Source organism: Gigantopelta aegis, chromosome 3, assembly GCF_016097555.1.
Source record: "Gigantopelta aegis isolate Gae_Host chromosome 3, Gae_host_genome, whole genome shotgun sequence".
NCBI lineage: Eukaryota > Metazoa > Mollusca > Gastropoda > Neomphalida > Peltospiridae > Gigantopelta > Gigantopelta aegis.
In genome coordinates, this window is record NC_054701.1 from 44,271,032 (window position 1) to 44,293,465 (window position 22,434).

The 22,434-nt window shown below is 36.6% G+C and overlaps 1 protein-coding gene across 2 annotated transcripts in view; it reads right to left on the reverse strand.

Annotated features, from left to right (window-relative positions):
* LOC121390441 overlaps positions 1-22,434 on the reverse strand; it is a 72,871-nt gene that overhangs the window by 23,714 nt on the left and 26,723 nt on the right. Inside the window, exon 1 of one of the 2 annotated variants that reach the window (XM_041522261.1) lies at positions 13,025-13,069. The exons of the other annotated variant lie outside the window; for it this stretch is intronic. Within the exon in view, the coding sequence (XP_041378195.1) occupies positions 13,025-13,056 (32 nt within the window). The 5' untranslated portion in view covers positions 13,057-13,069. Of the gene's footprint in view, positions 1-13,024; positions 13,070-22,434 lie in introns of those variants that run through there. 2 annotated transcript variants of the gene reach the window in all.

The following is a 22,434-nucleotide window of genomic DNA, read 5'->3' on the forward strand; positions in this document are numbered from 1 at the left end:
AAAGGCCATGTTAGTCGAAACTATCTTACAATGGAAGCAAACTCAGGACAGTACCTTTAAAAACGCCTGTTATAGACTGGATATTCCGTGTGTTTGTGGCCTTTTTATATTTAAAGGCACGGTCACACGGCATTTAACCTACTAAAGATACAGTCGCACGAAATATGTGACTTAAAAAATACACTATGTGCTCGATGTCAAAAACCGCAGTTAAAATTATCGAAGTTATTTCGTTTGATTTATGGCACAAAGTCTACTTAATTGTATACCAAAATATCGAGAAAAAGTGGAATATATTCTAATATTTAAGAAAAAAAGACCTTATTGAGACAAATTAAATGTGTATATTTTCAGGCACTATTTTGTTGGACCATTTAGCAGGTCCACTAAAATGATCCATGAGTGTATGCTATCACAATTATGTCAACACATTCAGTGTGTTACGCTATTTAGTGTGACAGAATGTAGCTAGCTTCTTACAAATAATGACTTCATGTATCTTGTATGGCGTCATACGGCAAAAGCCTTGCTAGGTTGACAATACTCGATATGCGTACACAAAACTGGAATAAATAATGATTTTCCGAATATTCCTGCAGGATAAAAGAAATAACTGGTTACTATCTTAAGATATCGGCTTTATCCAGTTATTCCCTATATATTCCCTATATATTCGAATACTTTGTCTCTTTGAAAATAAATTACCCCCTAATATATATATATATAGACAGACAGATAGTACAGAGATAGATAGATAGGTAGATAGATAGATAGATAGATAGATAGATATATAGAGATAGCTAGAAAGAGGAAAAGAGAGACAGACAGACATACAGACAGATTCCCTCATCTAGAGGTGTCATTGTAGAGTGTAGGTTCTGCAAAACATTTAGCCCATCTTGTCTTTAAATTTGTATTTACAATTCTCTTTGATCTTCAAAAATATGCTGGTTTATTAATAAGGCGGTATTACGACTTTTGCTAAAAATCAATTATACATTAAGACCTGATTTAAGCCGAAATGACAGATGAGTTGAACAACAAGAAGCCTGAATGACAGAAATGGTAAATGACAAGCAGCTGGAAGAACACACACTATAAAACAAAAGAAACATGGATACAACATGGAGCGTCGAGGCCATACGAATAATACGCATTGTGTGTGCGGCGCTGTACAATGACAATGACTCTCAGAGATGCACTGTACGAGCGTCCTCTCAGACTTCTGATCTGAGGACGCCTACACAGACATCCGGTCAACTAAACGAAATCTTTTAGATCAGATATACGCTAGTTCTGACACTGCTTTTATAATTATTTTATAATTTGGAACTGCCCGCTCTAAAATGTGCGTCTAAAATATTAAAATCTTCATTTTATTAGGGTGTTATATTTATTTTATTTTTGGATGTGCGCTTCTAAATTTAAAAATGATTAAAGTCCCCATTCCCTTTTTTTCGGTTTAAAAATCTAAATTGTCCCTTAGTATTCTGTCCCGGGCCAAGCCACTGGCTATCCAAAGACTTGGCCCGCGACGGACATGCCTGAAACCTTAGTGGTATATGGGCATGTTAAAATACTCTAACTCTCTTTCTCTGTCTGTCTCTCTCTGTCTGTCTGTCTGTCTGTCTGTCTGTCTGTCTCTCTCTCTCGAAATATTTATTTTGATACTGTACACAAAAAAGTAAAGTTTGTTTTATTTAACGACGCCACTAGAGTACATTGATTTTTTTTATCTTATCATCGGCTATTGGACGTCAAACATAATTATGGTCATTCTGATACTGTTTTTCTTAGAGGAAACCCGCTGTCGCCACATAGGCTACTCTTTTACGACATCCAGCAAGGAATATTTTATTTGCGCTTCCCACAGGCAGGATAGCACAAACAATGGCCTTTGTTGAACCAGTTATGGATCACTGGTCGGTGCAAGTAGTTTACACCTACCCATTGAGCCTTGCGGAGTACTCACTCAGAGTTTGGAGTTGGTATCTGGATTAAAAATCCCATGCCTCGATTGGGATCCGAACCCAGTACCTACCAGCCTGTAGACCAATGGCCTAACCACGACGCCATCGAGGCCGGTACACAGATAACGAGTCGGTATCTGGATTAAAAATCCCATGCCTGTAGACCGATGGCCTAACCACGACGCCACCGAGGCCGGTCCATTGATACTGTACAAGATCAATCTTAACTTAACCTTAACGGATTTGAAGATCTTATCACGTCCATTGTCTTTGACGCTTGGTAAAGTGAAACAGTATTTTTGATATCATCGGTATTGGTGGTTCAAGCACGCTGTCTTAGGCGCACTTATTGTTAGTGGGCAATAAATGTCGACAAAGGGTCTTTTCTAAAAAAAAAAATATCTATACGAAACGTCTCATCGAGGCTTTTGATGCACTCAATCTTGGAAGGAAATAAAAGACTCCTTGCTGCTATTCAGTAGGCAACAACATTGTTTTTCTTTCACTGGCGGAGCGGGACGCAGCCCAGTGGTAAAGCGTTCGCTTGATGCGCGGTCGATCTAGGATTGATCTAGGATCGATCCCCGTCCGTGGACCCATTGGGCTATTTCTCGTTCCAGCCAATGCTCCACAACTGGTGTAACAAAGGCCGTGGTATGTACTCTCCTGTTTGTAGGATGGTGCATATAAAAGATCCGCTACTGCTAATTGAAAAGAGTAGCCAATGAAGTGGCCACATCGGGTTTCCTCTCTCAATATCTGTGTAGTCCTTAACCATATGTCCGACGCCATATAACCGTAAATAAAAATGTGTTGAGTGGCGTCGTTAAATAAATGCCATTATATGACCAAATGCCATTATATATAATATATTATGGCCATTAAATATGATGATATGTTAAACATACAATGCATTCATTTCAGTCTAAGATAGAGCCTGTATCAGGATATGATCTCAGTACCCACACAATTTTATGGCTTCTGGGCCACGTAGGCCAATGGGACTCTATCGATGAGAAATTTAGTATGAATGGAAGCAGTCTTCGCACGGCTGATTCAATTGTCTGCGGGTAAAAAGCAATTTGTTTTTCGTTTGCTTGGCATAGACTATCAAACTTAATGGGAAAAGCTTCTGAATAGTCTATTGATGTTTATTTTTAACTATGGATATAATAAAAACTTCCAAGTTCAATGTTTTCTTTATTATACCCGGCAATTATCAATACAAACGATAAAGAACCAACCCTGAAAGCAATTAAACGTGCGATGAATAATTAATATCAGATATTAATGTATCAAGATTTAGAGATACTGTTCATTGAGATACTAATTGTTTTGACACCATAGTTTGTGAATACCTATAAATTCAATGAAGATATTAAGCTTTGTAAATCTGTTTACGGACAGGTTAGGCTACAGTATTTATAATGACATAATCTAGTCTATATAGTTTCTACACAGACTTCTCAATATGACTAACCATAATTTCATTACCGCTCTCATTTATTTAATTTATTGACTGTAGAGAGGAAAGTCATTTTTAACGACACTTTATCATGTACTTTAAACAGCAGTTATTAGGTGTTTGATAAGAAACCCGCTGTTGTGACAAAGTTAAAGTTTGTTTTGTTTAACAACGCCACTAGAGGACATTGATTAATTAATCATCGGCAATTGGATGTCAAACATTTTGCAATTCTGACACGTAGTCATCAGAGGAAACCCTATGTATGTATATATGTATGTATGTATGTATGTATGTATGTATGTATGTATGTATGTATGTACATGTGTATGTATGTATGTATGTATGTATGTATGTATGTATGTATGTGTGTGTGTGTGTGTGTGTGTGCGTGCGTGCGTGCGTGCGTGTATGTATGTATGTATCTACGTTTGTATGGATGGATGTAAAGGATTCGTGCAATTTAAAAAAAAAAAAAGGTTTATGTAAGAGATCGGACAGCAAAAACCACCATTGTGTTTAATATATATATATATATATATATATATATATATATATATATATATATATATATATATATATATATATATATATATATATATATACCGTATAACCGGAAATGTTCGTGGTCTTAATTTTTCGTGGTATTGGGTATAAAAACATTTCAAGGTTTCTTATTTTCATTGTTTGCCAAATCTAAACTGAAAGTGATTTTATTTTCGAGTTTTAGCAAGTCTAGTTGTGAGAATACTTGCTATTGTTGATTAAAGTTTCACTTTGGCTGCCAGTTGTTCGATACTACCGACGTGTAAAGTTAAACAATAGAACAGTCACCTGTGATACCCGGTATGCTATTCGACAGACAACTGATCACAGTCTTTGATTTTGTGTAAAGCCAATTACGACGTATGTGTGAACAAAGCACTTAAGGACGCCATGAAGTCTAATTTTACCACATGGTATTCAAAGCGGGTTTCCCTGGCTATGAAACACGGCGAAGTTGTAACAGACATCAAGATCGATATGCGTACTTCGGCGATAAAACCAATTCATGCAAGGTGGATTATGAAAGTTATGGCAGAATTAAAAATACGCCAGGAAATGTTAAAATCTGCATTCATCCACCCCAGAATCTCTGATGCAGTGCGGGCGGACATTGACAAAAACAATATACGAAATTAAGAAATATTTCATTATATTCTACAAACAGTGAGATTCACGCAATAACGTTTTAAAAATTCTAACTTGTTGTTTTGACTATACTATTCTCTTGTCGTATCCGGTGGACTGTGCATGACAGGAAATAAAATGTTCCGGTAAATTGTCAGTGTGTTATGGTTTTCACAATAAATATTTTAGTTAGAATTTGTTGATTTTTTCAAATATTTTCAAGGATTTATATTTTCGATGCTGACTACTTACCCTCGAAACCCATGAAAATAAAAATCGTCGAAAATTTCCGGTTATACGGTATATACACACACACACACACAAACACACATACACAGACACACACACACGCACACGCACACGCACACGCACACACACACATCGTTAACCATTGTGTTGCGTTCAGTGCACAAGTGTATGTAGCGAGTATCCGAGTGATATTTGACTGGCTCCCGTTGAATCTCATTCATGTAAACGTTAAGCGTTAAAAGCGTTAAAAAACCAGCCGAACGAACGTTTTGTAACGCCGCGAAAGGATGGTGGTAACTGAACGCAGACAATCATGGTCAGGATCGATCACAATCCAACCTAACGTAACCTAGAGAGACACACCCTATGAACCACTGCACCTCGGGGTCTAAACATTCAACTACTGGGGAGCCGTTAAACATTCATTCATTCAGTTTAACTAGGTATCGATCCACTGATCTTACCAACAATGAACCAATGTTATCTTTAGCGAAACCGTAGAGTAAACATTTCATTTCAGCTTATTTCCGTGCTTATATCCAATTAAGGTTCAAGCACGCTGTCATGGGCACACACCTCAGCTATCTGAGCTGTCTGTCCAGGACAATGGGTTAGTTGTTAGTTAGAGAGAAGAGGATGTAGTGGTCTTACACCTAACCATCGAGTCGTTAAAATTCGCTCTGGATGGGAGCCTGTAACGGGCTGTGAACCCTGTCCCTACCAGCCTTATGTCAGATGGCTTAACCACGACACCACCGAGGCCGGTCATTCCACATCAGTGTCTGTGAACCACGACAGGTATATAAAGGGCCATGGTATGTACTGTCATATCTGTTGGAAAGTGCATATACGAGAGAGAGAGAGAGAGAGAGAGAGAGAGAGAGAGAGAGAGAGAGAGAGAGAGAGAGAGAGAGAGAGAGAGAGAGAGAGAGAGAGTATGCGAAACAAAGAGTGAGAATACCTGCTGCCTGCTGCTGACTACTCTTAATAAAATGCAGCAATGAATCTTTTATATTACTTTCCCACAGACAGGACAGTACATACCATGACCTTTGATATACCAGTAATGGGACACTGATTGGGACGTGGAAACATTTCATAGTCCATAGAGAGCGATCGATATTGCAACCCATCACACCTCGGAGTGAGCGCTTTACAACTGAGCTACATCAATATCCCATCAACGTCTTACCTTGACGGCGAGATGCTCCTGACTCTTTAAGTCCTAACACAGATTAATAATATCTCACTACACAAGAACAAACTGCGTCCATCAGACGAGGCACAAACAACGTCTTACCTTGACGCCGAGATGCTCCTGACTCTTTAAGTCCTAACACAGAATGATAATATCTCACTACACAAGAACAAACTGCGTCCATCAGACGAGGCACAAACAACGTCTTACCTTGACGGTGAAATGTTCCTCACTCTTTAAGTCCTAACACAGACTGATAATATCTCACTACACAAGAACAAACTGCGTCCATCAGACGAGGCACAAACAACGTCTTACCTTGACGGTGAAATGTTCCTGACTCTTTAAGTCCTAACACAGACTGATAATATCCACTACACAAGAACAAACTGCGTCCATCAGACGAGGCACAAACAACGTCTTACCTTGACGGTGAAAATTATGTTCCTGACTCTTTAAGTCCTAACACAGACTGATAATATATCACCACACAAAAACACGCCAACAAGAAATACTAGTATCATCCAATCACGCATCGCCAGCCACGGACCCACCTTCACTCCTATTGTTTTCTAGCAAACAGAGTCCGTGACCAATACTAAATTCAGGGTCGTACCTAGCGGCAGTAGGATAAGGAAGCAGCGCCCCCTCTCCCATGACGAAAATTTTGAAAAATGTAATCTATAGTTTAAAAGGACTGTCCTGAGTTTGCAACGATTGTAAGATGCTTCCGACTAATATAGACTTTTTGGTGACTAAAATTATATATTAAATACAATTTTGTTGTTGTTCAGAATAGCATTGACTATATATATATATATATATATATATATATATATATATATATATATATATATATATATATATATATATATATATATCCAATGTGTTTGTGGTCATGTGCTATTGTTTGTAGCAGTCACTGTTAATATATACATACAAAATTATTGGAAGATAAACTCTGGTTTGTGCTTATGTAAACATTAATTTCAAAGTTTTAGGGAGAGGGATTTAGTTCAGAAGGTAAAGTTATCACCTGAGGTGCATATGTCAGAATATAGAACGTCCTCGTTGGGTTTTTGTTTTCCGTCCAAACAATTCCCCGTGATTAGGTTTTCAAAGCACTGGTTTGTGCTGTCCTGTCTGCTAAAATACATATAAAAGATCCCTTGCTACTAATAGAAAATGAATGGGATTTCGCGAGAATCAGGAAATCTTTGACACCCAGCAGCACATAATTAATGAATGTGTTCTAGTGGTGTCGTTAAACAAACAAAAGAAATCTTAAGTTTTTTAATATCTAATGCTCCTGTACTACTATAGTTCGTCCGACAAGGATCGCCTTTGTTCATACTATGGAATTTACTACAAGTTATTTATTTCTGAACCCATTGTTTTCTAAATTGCATACAAGAATAGTAAATTGTTTTGGGGTTATTTCGAAAACACTTTTACTTTTCTTTTTACATCATACCAAACTGAAATTATTTTCAAAAATATTTTTTTTAGGGGAATGGTTTGGCCCTGAAAGTGGTAAATTGGGCACACACCTCAGCTACAGGACTGGCCTTACACCTACCCATGAGCCCTTAAGAACTCGCTCTGGTTGGAGCCGGTACCGGGCTGCGAACCCTGTACTTACCACCCTGTAGTCCGATGGGTTAACCACTGCGCCACCGAGGCCAAATTTCGTAAAGATTAACATTAAAGTTATTTCTCCCTCAGTAGGAAAAGCGTTCGCTTGATGCGCGGTCGGTGGACCCATTGGGCTATTTATCGTTCCAGCCAGTGCTCCACAACTGGTGTAGCAATGGCCGTGATATGTACTATCCTGTCTGTGGGATGGTGCATATAAAAGATCCCTTGCTGCTAATCGAAAAAGAGTAGCCCATAAAGTGGCGACAGCGGGTTTCCTCTCTCAATATATGTATAGTCCTTAACCATATGTCTGACGCCATATAACCGTAAATAAAATGTGTTGAGTGCGTCGTTGAATAAAACATTTTCTTCCTTCCTTCCCTCAGTAAGAAAGTCTTTATCGTTCTAATATTTGTAGTAGTCCATGATATATAGTTCCAACTTCTGCTTTATAGCAATCTAATTAAAATTAGCTCCACTATTACATGTGGATCTAACACCAGCCAGTTGGAGCTCATGTCCACCAATCAAAACCTTACTTGCAGAATCCTGCCAGTGATTTAAAACTAACAACACTGCGTAGTCCCCAATGTCCAGGTAACATTTCGTCTGTAAATAATAATTTAAATATTGACCAATCACACTTCGCCTTTTATAACGTTATTTGGGAGTATACAAATTCTAAAAATATCGGGCGAGTCTATTTTAGTGGCCGCAGTACAGCGAACCATACCAATACGTACGGGGTGGGTTATCAGTCTTCAATTTTACATTAAAATTTATTTATTTATTTATAAAATTAAAAAAAAAAAAATCAGTCTTCAGTTTTACATTACAAATTATTTATTTTATAAAATAAAACATGTTTTAAGGCATTCGTAATTCACACGAAACATGTCGTATACCCTCAGGATAATTCGGAATGTTTTCAAATTATTTTTAAATCACTGGCAGGATTCTGCAAGTAAGGTTTTGATTGGTGGACATGAGCTCCAACTGGCTGTCTTTAGATCCACATGTAATAGTGGAACTAATTTTAATTAGATTGGCTTTATAGTACGCGTTTGTACAGGGGAGGGACGGGACGTAGCCCAGTGGTAAATTACTCACCTGATGCGCGGTTGGTCTAGGATCGATCCCCGCCGGTGAACCATTGGGTACATCAAAGGCGTGGTATGTGCTATCCTGTCTGTGAGATGGTGCATATAAAAAATCCCTCTCTAAGATTATATGTCATAATTACCAAAATGTTTGACATCCAATAGCTGGTGATTAAATAATTCAATGTTCTTTACAGATGTTTAACAAAACAATCTTTTTTTTTTTTTACAGGGAAAAACTGACTGGGGCCACCGATAAGGGTCTACATTACGACGACCTCCGCCCCTCCCCCCCATCCCCACCGCCCACCAGCACCTCAGACAAGCACTCTACCACTGAGTCAAATGCCGTAAAAGTATTCAAGTGCCATAACATTAAACGCGCTCTCTGACAGATGGTTGACCTAATTATTGTCCCAGCAAGGTATTATATGACAATATATACATTTGATTTATACCTAAAAGTACTTTATAGAACCATCTACATAACCACCATATCACACTTATTATTGATATTTTATAAAAAAAAAATTGAATTATGGGTACGGTCCATAATTCCGAGAAAAATAACAGCTATTTGGAGAGCAGAGGTGTGGCGTATTATTTTGAGTCACGTGACGGGCATTCCCCGAATAACCGCAGTGCCAAAACGATTTACCAAGCTCGTGTAACAAGAACGCTTGACCGTCCTTTGCTACGTAGGGTAAATAGAAGAAAAAAACCCCAATGAAAATAATTTATTAAAAAATAATAAAAACATGTACTGAATGATAATAAGCTTATACATTAATTTATTTTAGTAACAGAAGCATGTTAAACGTCGGCAATCCCGGCTAGTTAGGCCTTTGCATCTATAGGTAAATTTATCGTTAGTTGTACGCGAAAAACTCTAAACATCTGGATCACAAACACCGTCATTTTCCACCTTGTCAAATTCATTGTTATACAAAATATGCCATAACAGCCGACTTGGGATACGAATTGTTACATTTTTAAAGAATACTCTGAACTAGACTGTGTTTATATACGATGTGACTATATATACGAAGGCCGTTTCTATAGCCTCCACTAACGAGGGCTGGCTATATTCACAGCAAACATGTATATAGGCGGTAAATAAGTACATGTATTTGATTGATCCATATTACCGAACCATCTGGAACAGGAGAAATACATACTAAGTACTGTACGAACAGTGCATTTTCTGAACAGGGGAGGGGGTGGGGGAGTATATGAATTTAGCGGACCCTTTTGTGTACGTTTTCCATAGATATATGAATAGCGTCATATTGTCCCTACAGTACTAACAAAAAATAATTATAATAAATAAATAAATAAATAATAATAATAATAATAATAATAATAATAATAATAATAATAATAATAATAATAATAATAATAATAATAATAATGATGATGATGATGAATAAATAAATAAAAATAACAGTTACAAATTATCAGCGGCTATGGTAGATTAACTGAAAGAGAAACTAACTACGGACAGTACACAAACTAACAACAGGGCTTGAACTTAATAATTTTTCACTGATTGCAATTTTGAGGCTGCTTAAGTAAATTTTGTAAAAAAGTTAATTTTACCGTAAATAAATATGACTAAAAGGTTATTTTGCTGTATTTAGTCACATTTCAAATGCTCAAAATTGCAAGGGACAATAAAACTCAAAATAATATTTTTTTATAGGCTACTAGTAAAGCTGAGACCACTCCCGGGTCCCCCTGTTAATTTATGTAATGTTTCTGTAACAACCGCCCCCACCCACCCCACCCCACCGCGACGTGATTTTACCAACATTATAATATATGTAATAATAATAATAATAATAATAATAATAATAATAATAATACACAATTATTATTCCTATTACTACTACTACTACTACTACTACTACTACTACTACTACTACTACTACTACTACTACTACTACTACTACTACTACTACTATACTATTATTATTATTAGCCTACTATTAATTTTTTGGGGTGGAGGGGCGGTGTTTTATCTGGAGGATTTTTGGCTATAGAAATGCAAGATTAACGTGCGTGCACACACGCACAAACGGCAGGCTGAACTTGTCCCTGCACGTAGAAATGGATTCAGCTGGGTTAAGTAATAATTAGCCAACCTTTGGACGTCAAAACATGCAACAGTACACTGTATTTTTACGCTATACATTAAAACCGAAATACCACTTTGCTAACCAGTCAAAATAATTTGCACACGCGCCTAATAATAATAATAATAATAATAATAATAATAATAATAATAATAAATGGTGAGTTCATGTTCCGACTGTTTATTATTTTATTTCAGCGTATTCGCGGTTATTTTCGTCGTGAAATAATACATTTTTTATTATTTGCCATGTATATAGCCGGCCCTCATTTGCCAAGTCTCTATAAACGGCGATCGTTTATATAAAATCCAAAAATACATTATACGGTTGTCGTATATATAGCCTCATCACTACGAGTCTGTTTTTCCGTATTTTTCATGTCTCATCACAAGAAGAGTTCCAAATTAAAAAAAACAAGCGTATCATGGAATTCCCTCGATCGTAGTTCAATTAAAATATTTTGGATCATACAATAACTAGGTTTGGTATTCCAAATGAATGTAAGTTTCATTTATAATGCATATTTAGAGAAACAAGGCCCACTAAATCCGTGATTGAGCTCCTTTAATATAGTCCGTAACACGGAACTAATTTATTGTGTTAAAAATGCTTTGATCCTGGGCTTTCCAATTATAATAAACTATAGCACTAGTTCATCATATCAAGTACCTTTTGATATTTACAATCCGTATCAATCTGAAACTATTTTAGGGGCATCCGCGATCGTTTTCAATCACCGCATTTTTAAATTATTGAACACTTGATAAACGGCGCTGCGGTCGGTTGCTTGTATAAAGTTCCTCTTAATCGTTTGTTTGCATTGAGCGACTCGATTAATCTCCGTGTGTACATGTTCAGCTACAAGGATAATAGTGTAATATGTATTGATCACAATACACAAGAGTGGGTGTAGCTTAGCCTGCTGTTTAATAGACCTCTCATTTGTTAGGGCGGCCCAGTGGTAAAGTGTTCGCTTGATGCGCGGTCGGTTTGGGATCGATCCCCGTCAGTGGGCCCATTGTGCTATTTCTCGCTGACGCCATATAACCGTAAATAAAATGTGTTGAATGCGTCGTTAAATAAACCATTTCCTTCGTTTCCTTCATTTGTTGGGGGCGGGATCTGGCTCAGGTGGTAGACCGCTCGCTTGAGGTGCTTTGGTCGCAGGATCGAATCTCACTCAGTGGAACCATTGTCTAATTCCAGGGTTTCTCCCCCGCTCTAACCAGTGGGACGATTGGGCTATTTCTCGTTTCATGAAGTGCACAACAACTGGTATATCAAAGGCCGTGATATGTGTTGTCCTGTCTTTGGGAAAATGCACATAAAAGATTCCTTGCTGCTAATGGAAAAAAGTAGCCGGTTTTCTATAATATTTTATTACCCATATTGTTAAAAATATCTTGGTACATATCAAAGTGATACGTCCCACTAGGACGCCAAGTGGGACACAACACTTCGATGACGTAATCGATTGGCGCACTACAACCATACAGGAGCATCAACCAAATAAGTTGAGTGATATAAATTAAAGGTAGGGTCAACTCAAACAAGAGCCTTATGTGTTGGAAAGATGCATACCCGGACCACCAACACATACTGACACTTTAACAAATGAAAAACGCGTAATTTTAGAGTTAATAAAAAAAACACGATTATTCCTGCTAACTGGGGACAGCCATTTTGTTTCGTTTTTGTGACGTCCGGTGATATAGCTTGGGGCGAAGTGACGTCAGCTCCGTCCATCTTCTCTATGCACAGTGTAAACACACGCTCTAATTTACGACAAGGCGCTTCGCTTTCATCAACCTGACTTGTAAAACAACATAAATGACTTGATAGTATAATACACTATTTAACTAAATATATTTCAGGTTACATCAATAGAACGAAATGGAGTTACAGTATTTTTTTTTTTTTTTAAATCCAAAGAAAAAAATGCATATTATTAGGCCTATTGGTAGGGCACGTTCGAGCAAAAACTACCACTCACGATACCCAAGTGATACTTTTCTTTTCTTTGGGACGACGTAATTGGTAAGTTTTGTGATTTTAGATGGGAAAGTCTACTTAATCAAGGGTTTTACAGAATTACTTACAGTAATAAAGCAGGGCGGTTGGTAATGTCCATTACGATTTTAGATGTATCCGTGCTGTTATCACACAATACCCTGTGATCTTCATATAAGAGGCACGTCTTTTTAGTGTGTCTAGACACAGTGTCTGTGGGCCGTCTGAATATACACCTGCCAATCAGGAACCACAGAAAGACCACGGAAAGAAAAGACCAATTAACCAAGAAAACACTCCGATTATTGTTTCAGTACGTAGGTTAATTTATGTACGAAACATAATACAGTTATTTCAACAATTTGACAATGGTGGTTTATTTTGTATTGAAAAATAGTATATAATTGGTGCTGGCTTACTAGGATGGATATAATTACAGAACACTGCGATGCATCTGCAGGTATGTTTGTGACACGTTAGGTATTACGTAACCACCAGCTCGCCAGAGGGCGTATTCACTGGGATGGTACAAAATGGCTGCGCCCGTTATATATAATAGCCGTCACATTTAACCGTTTTATTAATTAACTATACGATTATACTTGTTGATATTAAGCAATAATGTGCATTATATATCGTTGAATATGCATACCAGGCCAAATGCCTTAATTGGCCTCTCGCTAAAGCTCTTGACAAATGAAAAATATTTCACTTCGGACATAAACATGATACTAAATGGAAGCTCGTTTAATATCTTTATATATATATATATATATATATATATATATATATATATATATATATATATGTATATGTATATGTATATGTATATGTATATGTATATATATATATATATATATATATATATATATATATATATATATATATATATATATATATATATATATATATATATATATATATATATATATATATATATAGAGAGAGAGAGAGAGAGAGAGAGAGAGAGAGAGAGAGAGAGAGAGAGAGAGAGAGAGACAGACAGACAGACAGACAGACACATACTATCATACATACATGTACGTACGTACGTACGTACGTACGTACATACATACATACATACATACATACATACATACATACATACATACATACATAGATACAGACATACATACATACAGACAGACAGACAGATAGACATAGATAGAAAGATAGAGAGATAGACAGACAGAAGAAAGGAAGTAGCATTGAAGAAAAAGCTTTGTTCATGTTGTCACATCTCAAAACAGGTTGGGGAGTGGCAGTCTCCCCAAAGGTAAAATAAGAAGGATCTATCGTCCCAGGGAGTGACTCACCTTCTCTCAGCAGAGTACATACTCCAATCCTTCATTCACAAATCTAGACCGATTAACAAACTGTAAGTATTTTTTTTCCTCAGGGGAAATCACAGAGTACTTTCAGCTTCAGCTACTACAACAACCTCATTATATTGTTATCATTAAACTCCTGACAACACAGACGAGGGTGCAGTCAGTGGACGTTTTAATGGAAGACGCATTTTGCGGTCTAAGGATCTTAATAACAAGACGAAATGCGCAGTCTTCCAATTAAAAAGAAAAAAGAGAAGAACAAATACATTAATTAAAGGGACATTACTGAGTTTGCTGCAATTTTTAAGATGTTATCGACTAACAGAGACTTTTTAACGATTGTAATTGCATATCAGATATATTTTTATGCATAAAATATTAATGGCTGTATACTAAACGTGTTTCTGATTGTTCTAATATTTGTACTAGGTTAAATTTCATTTTATTTCCTAAAATATATTTGTTCGTACGTACGAAATTATTTGAAGACAAAATCCAGTTTGGGCTTCTTACAAATAAGCACTGATGTATGTTCTGTTTTTGTTTTCATTTCAATTAAAAGTTAAAGTTAAAGATGCCCTTCCATATCCCAACCAATCAGTAACTTCCTGTGGCTGGGACCCAGCCTTTCCTACTAACCTCCCTTTTCTCCCCCTAAAGGGCTTAAGTTAAATACATTTTAAATTTTAATGATTATATTTTGATTTAGAGAGCCCGTTTTTAAATTGTTACAAAATTCTAAATGATTTTTTTTAATATTATTTTTGAAATGGGCACATAAATTATTTAAAGTCCAATATTAATATTTAGGCGTTAATTATTTAAACTGACCCTGTAATAATTTCTGTCCCGGGTCGGGCCCCTGGCTATCCAGAAACGGGACCTGGGACAGACATGCTCGAAACCGTAGTGGTATATGAGTATGTTAAAATTATCCGCCCCGCTCCCGCATATAAAAGATCCCTTGCTACCAATGGAAAAATGTAGCAGGTTTCATCTCTATGTCTGTGTCAAAATTACCATATGGTTGACATTCAATGTGCTATAGTGGTGTCATTAAACAAAACAAATCTTTTTTCTTTTCAACTTTGTGTCGGACGTCGTTAAATTTGCATTCATGCATTGCATAATTTTTAAAAAACAAAGGAATATGTAATGGGGAAATTAAAATAAATAATACAAATACTTTGTTGAAATAATTGTAAAATACACATTCAAATATGTAAAATACAATGCTAGGCTCAGACTATCAACTGTCACGACGGAGTTGGCCAACTCGACAGTTGCGTTGCAATTTCCCAACTCCCAACTTTCGACGAGTGCGCTCAGATTAACTAATCGGTCGTAGGAGTTGTTTACGACGCGAATCGAAAGAAAAAGAAAGAAAGAAATGTTTTATTTAACGACGCACTCAACACATTTTATTTACGGTATATGGCGTCAGACATATGGTTAAGGACCACACAAACATTGAGAGAGGAAACCCGCTGTCGCCTCTTCATGGGCTACTCTTTTCGATTAGCAGCAAGAGATCTTTTATATACACCATCCCACAGACAGGGTAGTACATACCATGACCTTTGGTATACCAGTGGTGGTGTACTGGCTGGAACGAGAAATAAGCGAATCGAGTTGTAAGAACCCTCAGACTAGCAACTGTACAGTCGTAGACGTCGTGAGAGCGGCACGTTGAGCAACTCCGTCTTGACAGTTGGTAGTCTTAGACTAGCATTATTCACCACAGGTCCATTACACCTGTTTTGACATGTTGGTATCGACTTTGTTCGTTAATATGCACGTGGCTGACACCCGATAGCCGATTTTCCTTTGTGCTAGGATGTTGTTAAACATAAACCCATTCATTCTGTAACTCTATTAATTCGCGCTGTTTGATACTTTTCACCATTTTCATATGTAATTATATCTGAATTCAGCTCTATGCAATATGCTACAATGGTGATTAATCCATATTTTAATAACAAAAATGTTTCTAGATGTCAGTACATGTAGATGATGTGTAACTTTAAAGGCGCAGTTCCTAGTTTCAGCCCGTGAAAATAGACACTAGGTTTAGTTAATCTACAAACTGGCAACACACATTTGTGGATAGAGAATAATACATGAGTGGCCGTTAGATACCATTTATCTCACAAGGAGGTGTTTTTAAAATGTATCTAACGAGCGAAAGCGAGTTTGATGTTTTTAAACAACGAGTTGTGAAATAAATGGTATCTAACGGACACGAATGTATTATTATATTTCTTACATATCCTCAAAAACCAAGTTTTAAACAAATTTTAACATCGTTTTCGACTAAAAGTTATTTACAGCCGTTGCACTTGTAGCTAACTTACACGTCACAGACACATGATTGTCGGATTAACTATACTCAAAATGTAATCGATTTCCATCTTTTAGTTTTTCACTGGATGTATGGCAGTGGTGACCTGGTCATCAGCTCGGCGCGGTAAACGGACAAAACCCCACCCGGAAAAAACCCCACCGGATAAAACCCCACTGGAAAAAACCCCACTCGGACATAACCCCACACAGAAAAAAACCCACTCGGACATAACCCCACTCATATATCTCAATATATAACAAAATCGTATATACAGTATTTATTTTTTATTGAAACAAGTGTAATCTAGCCTACTTCCACCTCACACAGTGGCCGATGCCTTTCAGAACTTCCGAAATGGACTTGATGTCATCCCGTCTGTCAGTGCAGAGGTTATGGAGCTTCGTCTGCAGCTTCTTTATGTGGTGTCGTACCCGTTTTGCAGGTCGTTCACCACGCTCATCCATAAGTCGTGCAGTAGCAGCCTGGGTTTGATCCTTCCGAATGCTGTCTATGGCTCTCCAGATGGTTGGGTGGGCATGTCCAACTAGTTTCGCAAAGGAATTGTTCCACCCCTCACATTTCCTTGATCTCTTAGAAGAAAACCTGGCCTCCTTAATCTCTTGATCACAAAGTTCAGATAATCCTTTGTCATGGAGATCAATGCAATCAGTGCAACACTTGACTGATCAAAATACAAATGTAAACTTTATTCTTTATCATAATCTATTTTGTGAATTTTATTTATAATTTTATTCTTCCAAAACAGAAATTTCAACTTTATTTCATATTTTTCAGTTTTATGTGTAAAATGGTCACAGTGGGGTTTTGTCCATTTTTCTCATTTATTGATGGGGTTATGTCCGAGTGGGGTTTTTTCCAGTGGGGTTATGTCTGGGTGGGTTTTTTTCCAGTGGGGTTTTATCCTGGATTCGCTAGGCGCAGCCAGTCGTATGTCTTGAAATTGTTAACACACTAATTATGAAAAATGCATTTTGGGGTATTGCAAAAACCTGAATGACCAGAACCACTTCGGGTTTACGAAAATTAATAATCTAAATAATAAAATGTAAATACTTCTAATTTAAATGTCTTTAGTAGTGAAAATTACGTCACAGTGTTTAAACACTAGGGTCTGTCACTTTAAATAATTTTACATTGATCCGAACAAGATAATGCCGCTTTAAGACATACTAGTAATACAATAGTTAAACGTGCCTTTCTTCATTGTACTTCTTATGCTTACAAATAATTGCTTTCTTTTGTTGAGAATCAAAGAAACAGGTGGGATTGTCTTCTATGTCTTGGAGCTCTTGGATCATGTCATAAAGTAAAATTGAATGCTCTTCATTTTCGACGGATTAAATAGATGCGTGTCAGGGATGTACAACTATACTGTATCGTAGATATTAAATACGATATATACCCAGATAACACGCAGAAACCTTTAATGATCAAGCATTTGATCGCCGTCAATAGTTATTTTGAGGGTTGTCTGTCATTTCGTTTAGATTTTTATGGTATTGGGAATTAAATAATAATAAAATTGCGCATTTGCGCATGAATCGCGATTTTTATAAGTTTCTTAACATACATCTTTCTATTCACACGAATTTTGTTCTTAATTATGTTCAATGAAATTTCTCTATTAAAAATTACGTTAAAACCCCCCCACCTTTATGTTCATACATCTGTTCTACGACAGTTATGTTGATACTTCAGTTCAACGACAGTTATGTTGATACTTCAGTTCAACGACAGCTATGTACATACTTCAGTTCAACGACAGTTATGTTGATACTTCAGTTCAACGACAGTTATGTTGATACTTCAGTTCAACGACAGTTATGTTCATACTTCAGTTCAACGACAGTTATGTTCATACTTCAGTTCAACGACAGCTATGTACATACTTCTGTTCAATGACAGCTACGTTCATACTTCTGTTCAACGACAGCTACGTTCATACGTCTGTTCAACGACAGTTATGTTCATACTTCTGTTCAACGACAGCTACGTTCATACGTCTGTTCAACGATAGTTATGTTCATACTTCTGTTCAACGAGTTATATTCATACTTCTGTTCAACGACAGCTATGTTCATACTTCTGTTCAACGACAGTTGTGTTCACACGACTGACCAAAGACAGTTATGTTCATATTTCTGTTCAAAGACAGCTATGTTCATACTTCTGTTCAACAACAGTTGTGTTCATACGTCTGTTCAACGACAGCTATGTTCGTAATTCTGTTTAACAACAGTTCTCTTTCAAAGATACTATTCTGGTCATCATACTGTTCACTATTATGTTCATAAATGTATTTTAAGTACACTATCCAGTTATCATTTCTAATCAGTGAGACTTCTATTTATAGTGTTGTTGAGACTGCTCTGATAATAGTTCTGTTCAAATACTGAATTCTGTTCGTAATTCTGTTCAATGACTGTGTTCTGTTCATAATTCTATTAAAAAAATGTGTTCTGTTCATAATTCTGCTTCAAGACTCTTGTCTGTTCATAATTCTGTTTAACGAGACTACTGTGTTCATAATTTTGTTCTTAGACTATGTTCTGTTCATAATTCTCTTTAACAAGACTGTATATTTCATAATTTGGATTTTAAAAAGGCTAAAAAGAAATTCTCATAAATTTAATTATATAAACTGATTAAATTAATGTTAGCAGATTCGTCATAGTAGCGATGTACGTACATCAGGTACTCGAACTGGTAAATCAAATATACTCTAGCGTATATCGAATGATTCATTTAAAATGTTCTACTTTTTAAAGTTAAATAGCGAAAAAAATACACAAAGTAGAACAGTGACATTTAGGACAAAGCCAGTTTACTGAGGACTATTGATGACAAAAGTAACTACGTTTAAAATGGTTCTCGATACAAAACAACGTAATGTCAAAACATGTGTGATTGTGTAGTTACTTAACAGCTGCAGTACCTATTGAACACAATGGTTATTTGGTACAGCATATGTTTTTTGTTTGTTTGTTTTTTGTTTTTTTCACCACATACTTAAAAACCCCAAACATTTCCTAATTTCTGTTCAGTTCCCCGATTGCAAGTCAGTAGAGTATTCAATACAGGAATCTCTTTCTGAGAAAGAACTTAAACTTTTTAGAAAAGTGAAGTTTTAAAAATGTATTTCATCCCGAAAAAATTAATTCTTTTGGTAGATGTCGAGTAGCTACTCGATGGTACAACATCTTTAACATTATATTTTGTACCATGCACCATTTTAACAGTAACCTACGTATCAAAGGTTTTTTGGTGGGAGTTTTTCATTAATAGACAATATGATAAACCGTGGGGGGTTTTTGTAGTTTTTTGGGTCTTTTTTTATGATCTTTTATTTTTTGCTTTTGCAAATATTCAATGTTTTGTATTGCATATCTTTTTAGATACTCATTTTCAAAAAGGGGAGCGTTTTATATATAAAAAAATATGACATGATCAACAAAAACTGATTTCGGTCTTCTGGCCTATGGGGTTTTTGTCTAGTTTTTTCACTTGTTATTTATGTGCCCTTCCACCCCCGACCCCCACTCCCACCCCCCTCTCTCTCTCTCTCTCTCTCTCTCTCTCTCTCTCTCTCTCTCTCTCTCTCTCTCTCTCTCTCTCTCTCTCTCTCTCTCTCTCTCTCTCTCTCTCTCTCTCTCTCTCTCTCTCTCTCTCCAACACACACACAAATCGATTGTTGTTACTAAAAAACGCAATGTGCATTCAGCATTCTGCGCACTTCGTTAAGAAAAAAATAAATACATGTTTTAATGCTGAATGGCGGTTATAAAATCATTTGCTCCGAACCTCTTGACTACGTTTGCTTCAAAACCCTCGAGTACGCCTTGTGTACAGTCCACGGATGCAAGGACAGTCTTCCGTAAAATTGAAAATTACTTCCTGAAAATCGACTAAGAAATGAAGACGAGAAGTGACGTTAGCGTGAACGTTTGGAGTGTGTGCCAGGCCAGAGCTGGTGAACTGTGATGTCGGGGTCAAATCCATCACAAGGTCATCATCATCTGCTCGCTCTCAGCGAGTGGTGACTTATGATCCCGGTCAGCCATTGGTAAAATTAAATAATATCTGCAAGTAATTTGCTGAGTACTACAGGTACAATGCCGTACAAATGCCACTTACGCTTTCTCGTAGTGACCTTGAACGAACATAGAAGACAACAACAAACCATCATCGGTTTTCGTATTGATTCCCCACAAAAATAAAAACCCCAAAACAAAACAAAACAAACAAAAAACCACACAAAAACCTCCATGGGCCGAATTTAGAAAGCCTGTTTTTTTTATTTACACGCGTGTAACTATATACATAATAATATTTATTTCTGTTCATATTTAAATAGAAACAATATATCACTGTCGTAACATGTATGCATTATGGAAACGTTGTATAACTTGTGCCAAATCCATATGTTCTTTAAAATCAATAAAACATGTTTCAATCAAACTACAGTAAACTCTCTATATGTCAAATTTGCTGGTGCCAGCCGGTTAGTTTGAGATATCGTTACATTTGTGATAACTAAACATCTAAATTCTCATGGAGAAAAAAAAGAAGAAGTAAAATCACCGTGTAAAGTAGAAAATCTTTTATTGCGTGAAATAACAGTCAATTTCACAAATGCAAACACAATACATAATTAAATAATTTAAACATATTGAAATAATTTCACAAAGTACATGAAATAAAGTGCATGAAATAACAGTCAATGTCACAAATTCAAACACAATTCATAATTCAATATGTTCTCAAAGTACACATACATTTATGCGGCTTCGTCAGAGCGGAAACAGTTTTACTAGGTCACATCTGTTAATACAAAAGTTTAATTGTTCAGTTTTCCCAAAAAAGTCTGTAAGCGTTGTTTGTTTTTCATTTCGTCCAGAAAGTTCAATTTTCATAACAAAATCTGAAATCTTTGATAAAGCCTGGAAGTGTTCATCGGTTGTCGTAGTACATGATTCAAGAAACATTGAAGAGGTTTGGCAACACTGTTTCACTTCATCCATTGTGGGTGGGATTTTAGCTGTGGGAGTAGATTCATCATCGAGATCACTATCACACGTTTCGACACAATCATTTTTATTCAACACTGAATTTATAATGTCATCTTCTGTAGTTGGCGCACTGGTTACTACATCTCCATCGACGCTTGCATACTCTGCAACACTAACACCCGAATCACGACACAGTTGGGCCAGTGGGATGCTGTCGTAATCATCTTCTTCACTTTCAGTCTCATTAGTTACTTCAGTGCGCGTCACAACAAATCCTGCATGTCTGAAACAATTTTCTGTTGTGCGTGGCTTTACTTGATCCTACGCACGTCGCAAGAAACGTAAAGCGTCAAGAACAGAAATCACAACATCCTGGCCTTTGTCTAACGCTTGCAGCCGTAAATTTAACACCAAATTCCAATAGTGGGTTTTCAAATTATAAATCACACCTTGGTCCATTGGTTGGGTCTTTGAAGTAGTGTTTGGTGGAAGAAAAATCAGTTTAATACAATGCAGACCTTTCACGTGGGGATGAGCGGGGCAGTTGTATATACATTTACAATGCTTAAACTTCTGCGTTTTAGAAAAAAAACCAGGCTTCATAAATTCGGCCCAGTGTATTTTACGTTTTGGTGTAGTGTTAGAACATTCCTATTTGACTTTAAATATACATCTAGGACCGTACATTAATTTATTAACTTACATGTATTTTTGTATTAATTAAAGGTGATGCCTTGTTTCCATCAGTACTAAGAGAACTAAAATGAAGGAAGCCACACTCAAAGTTGCATAAT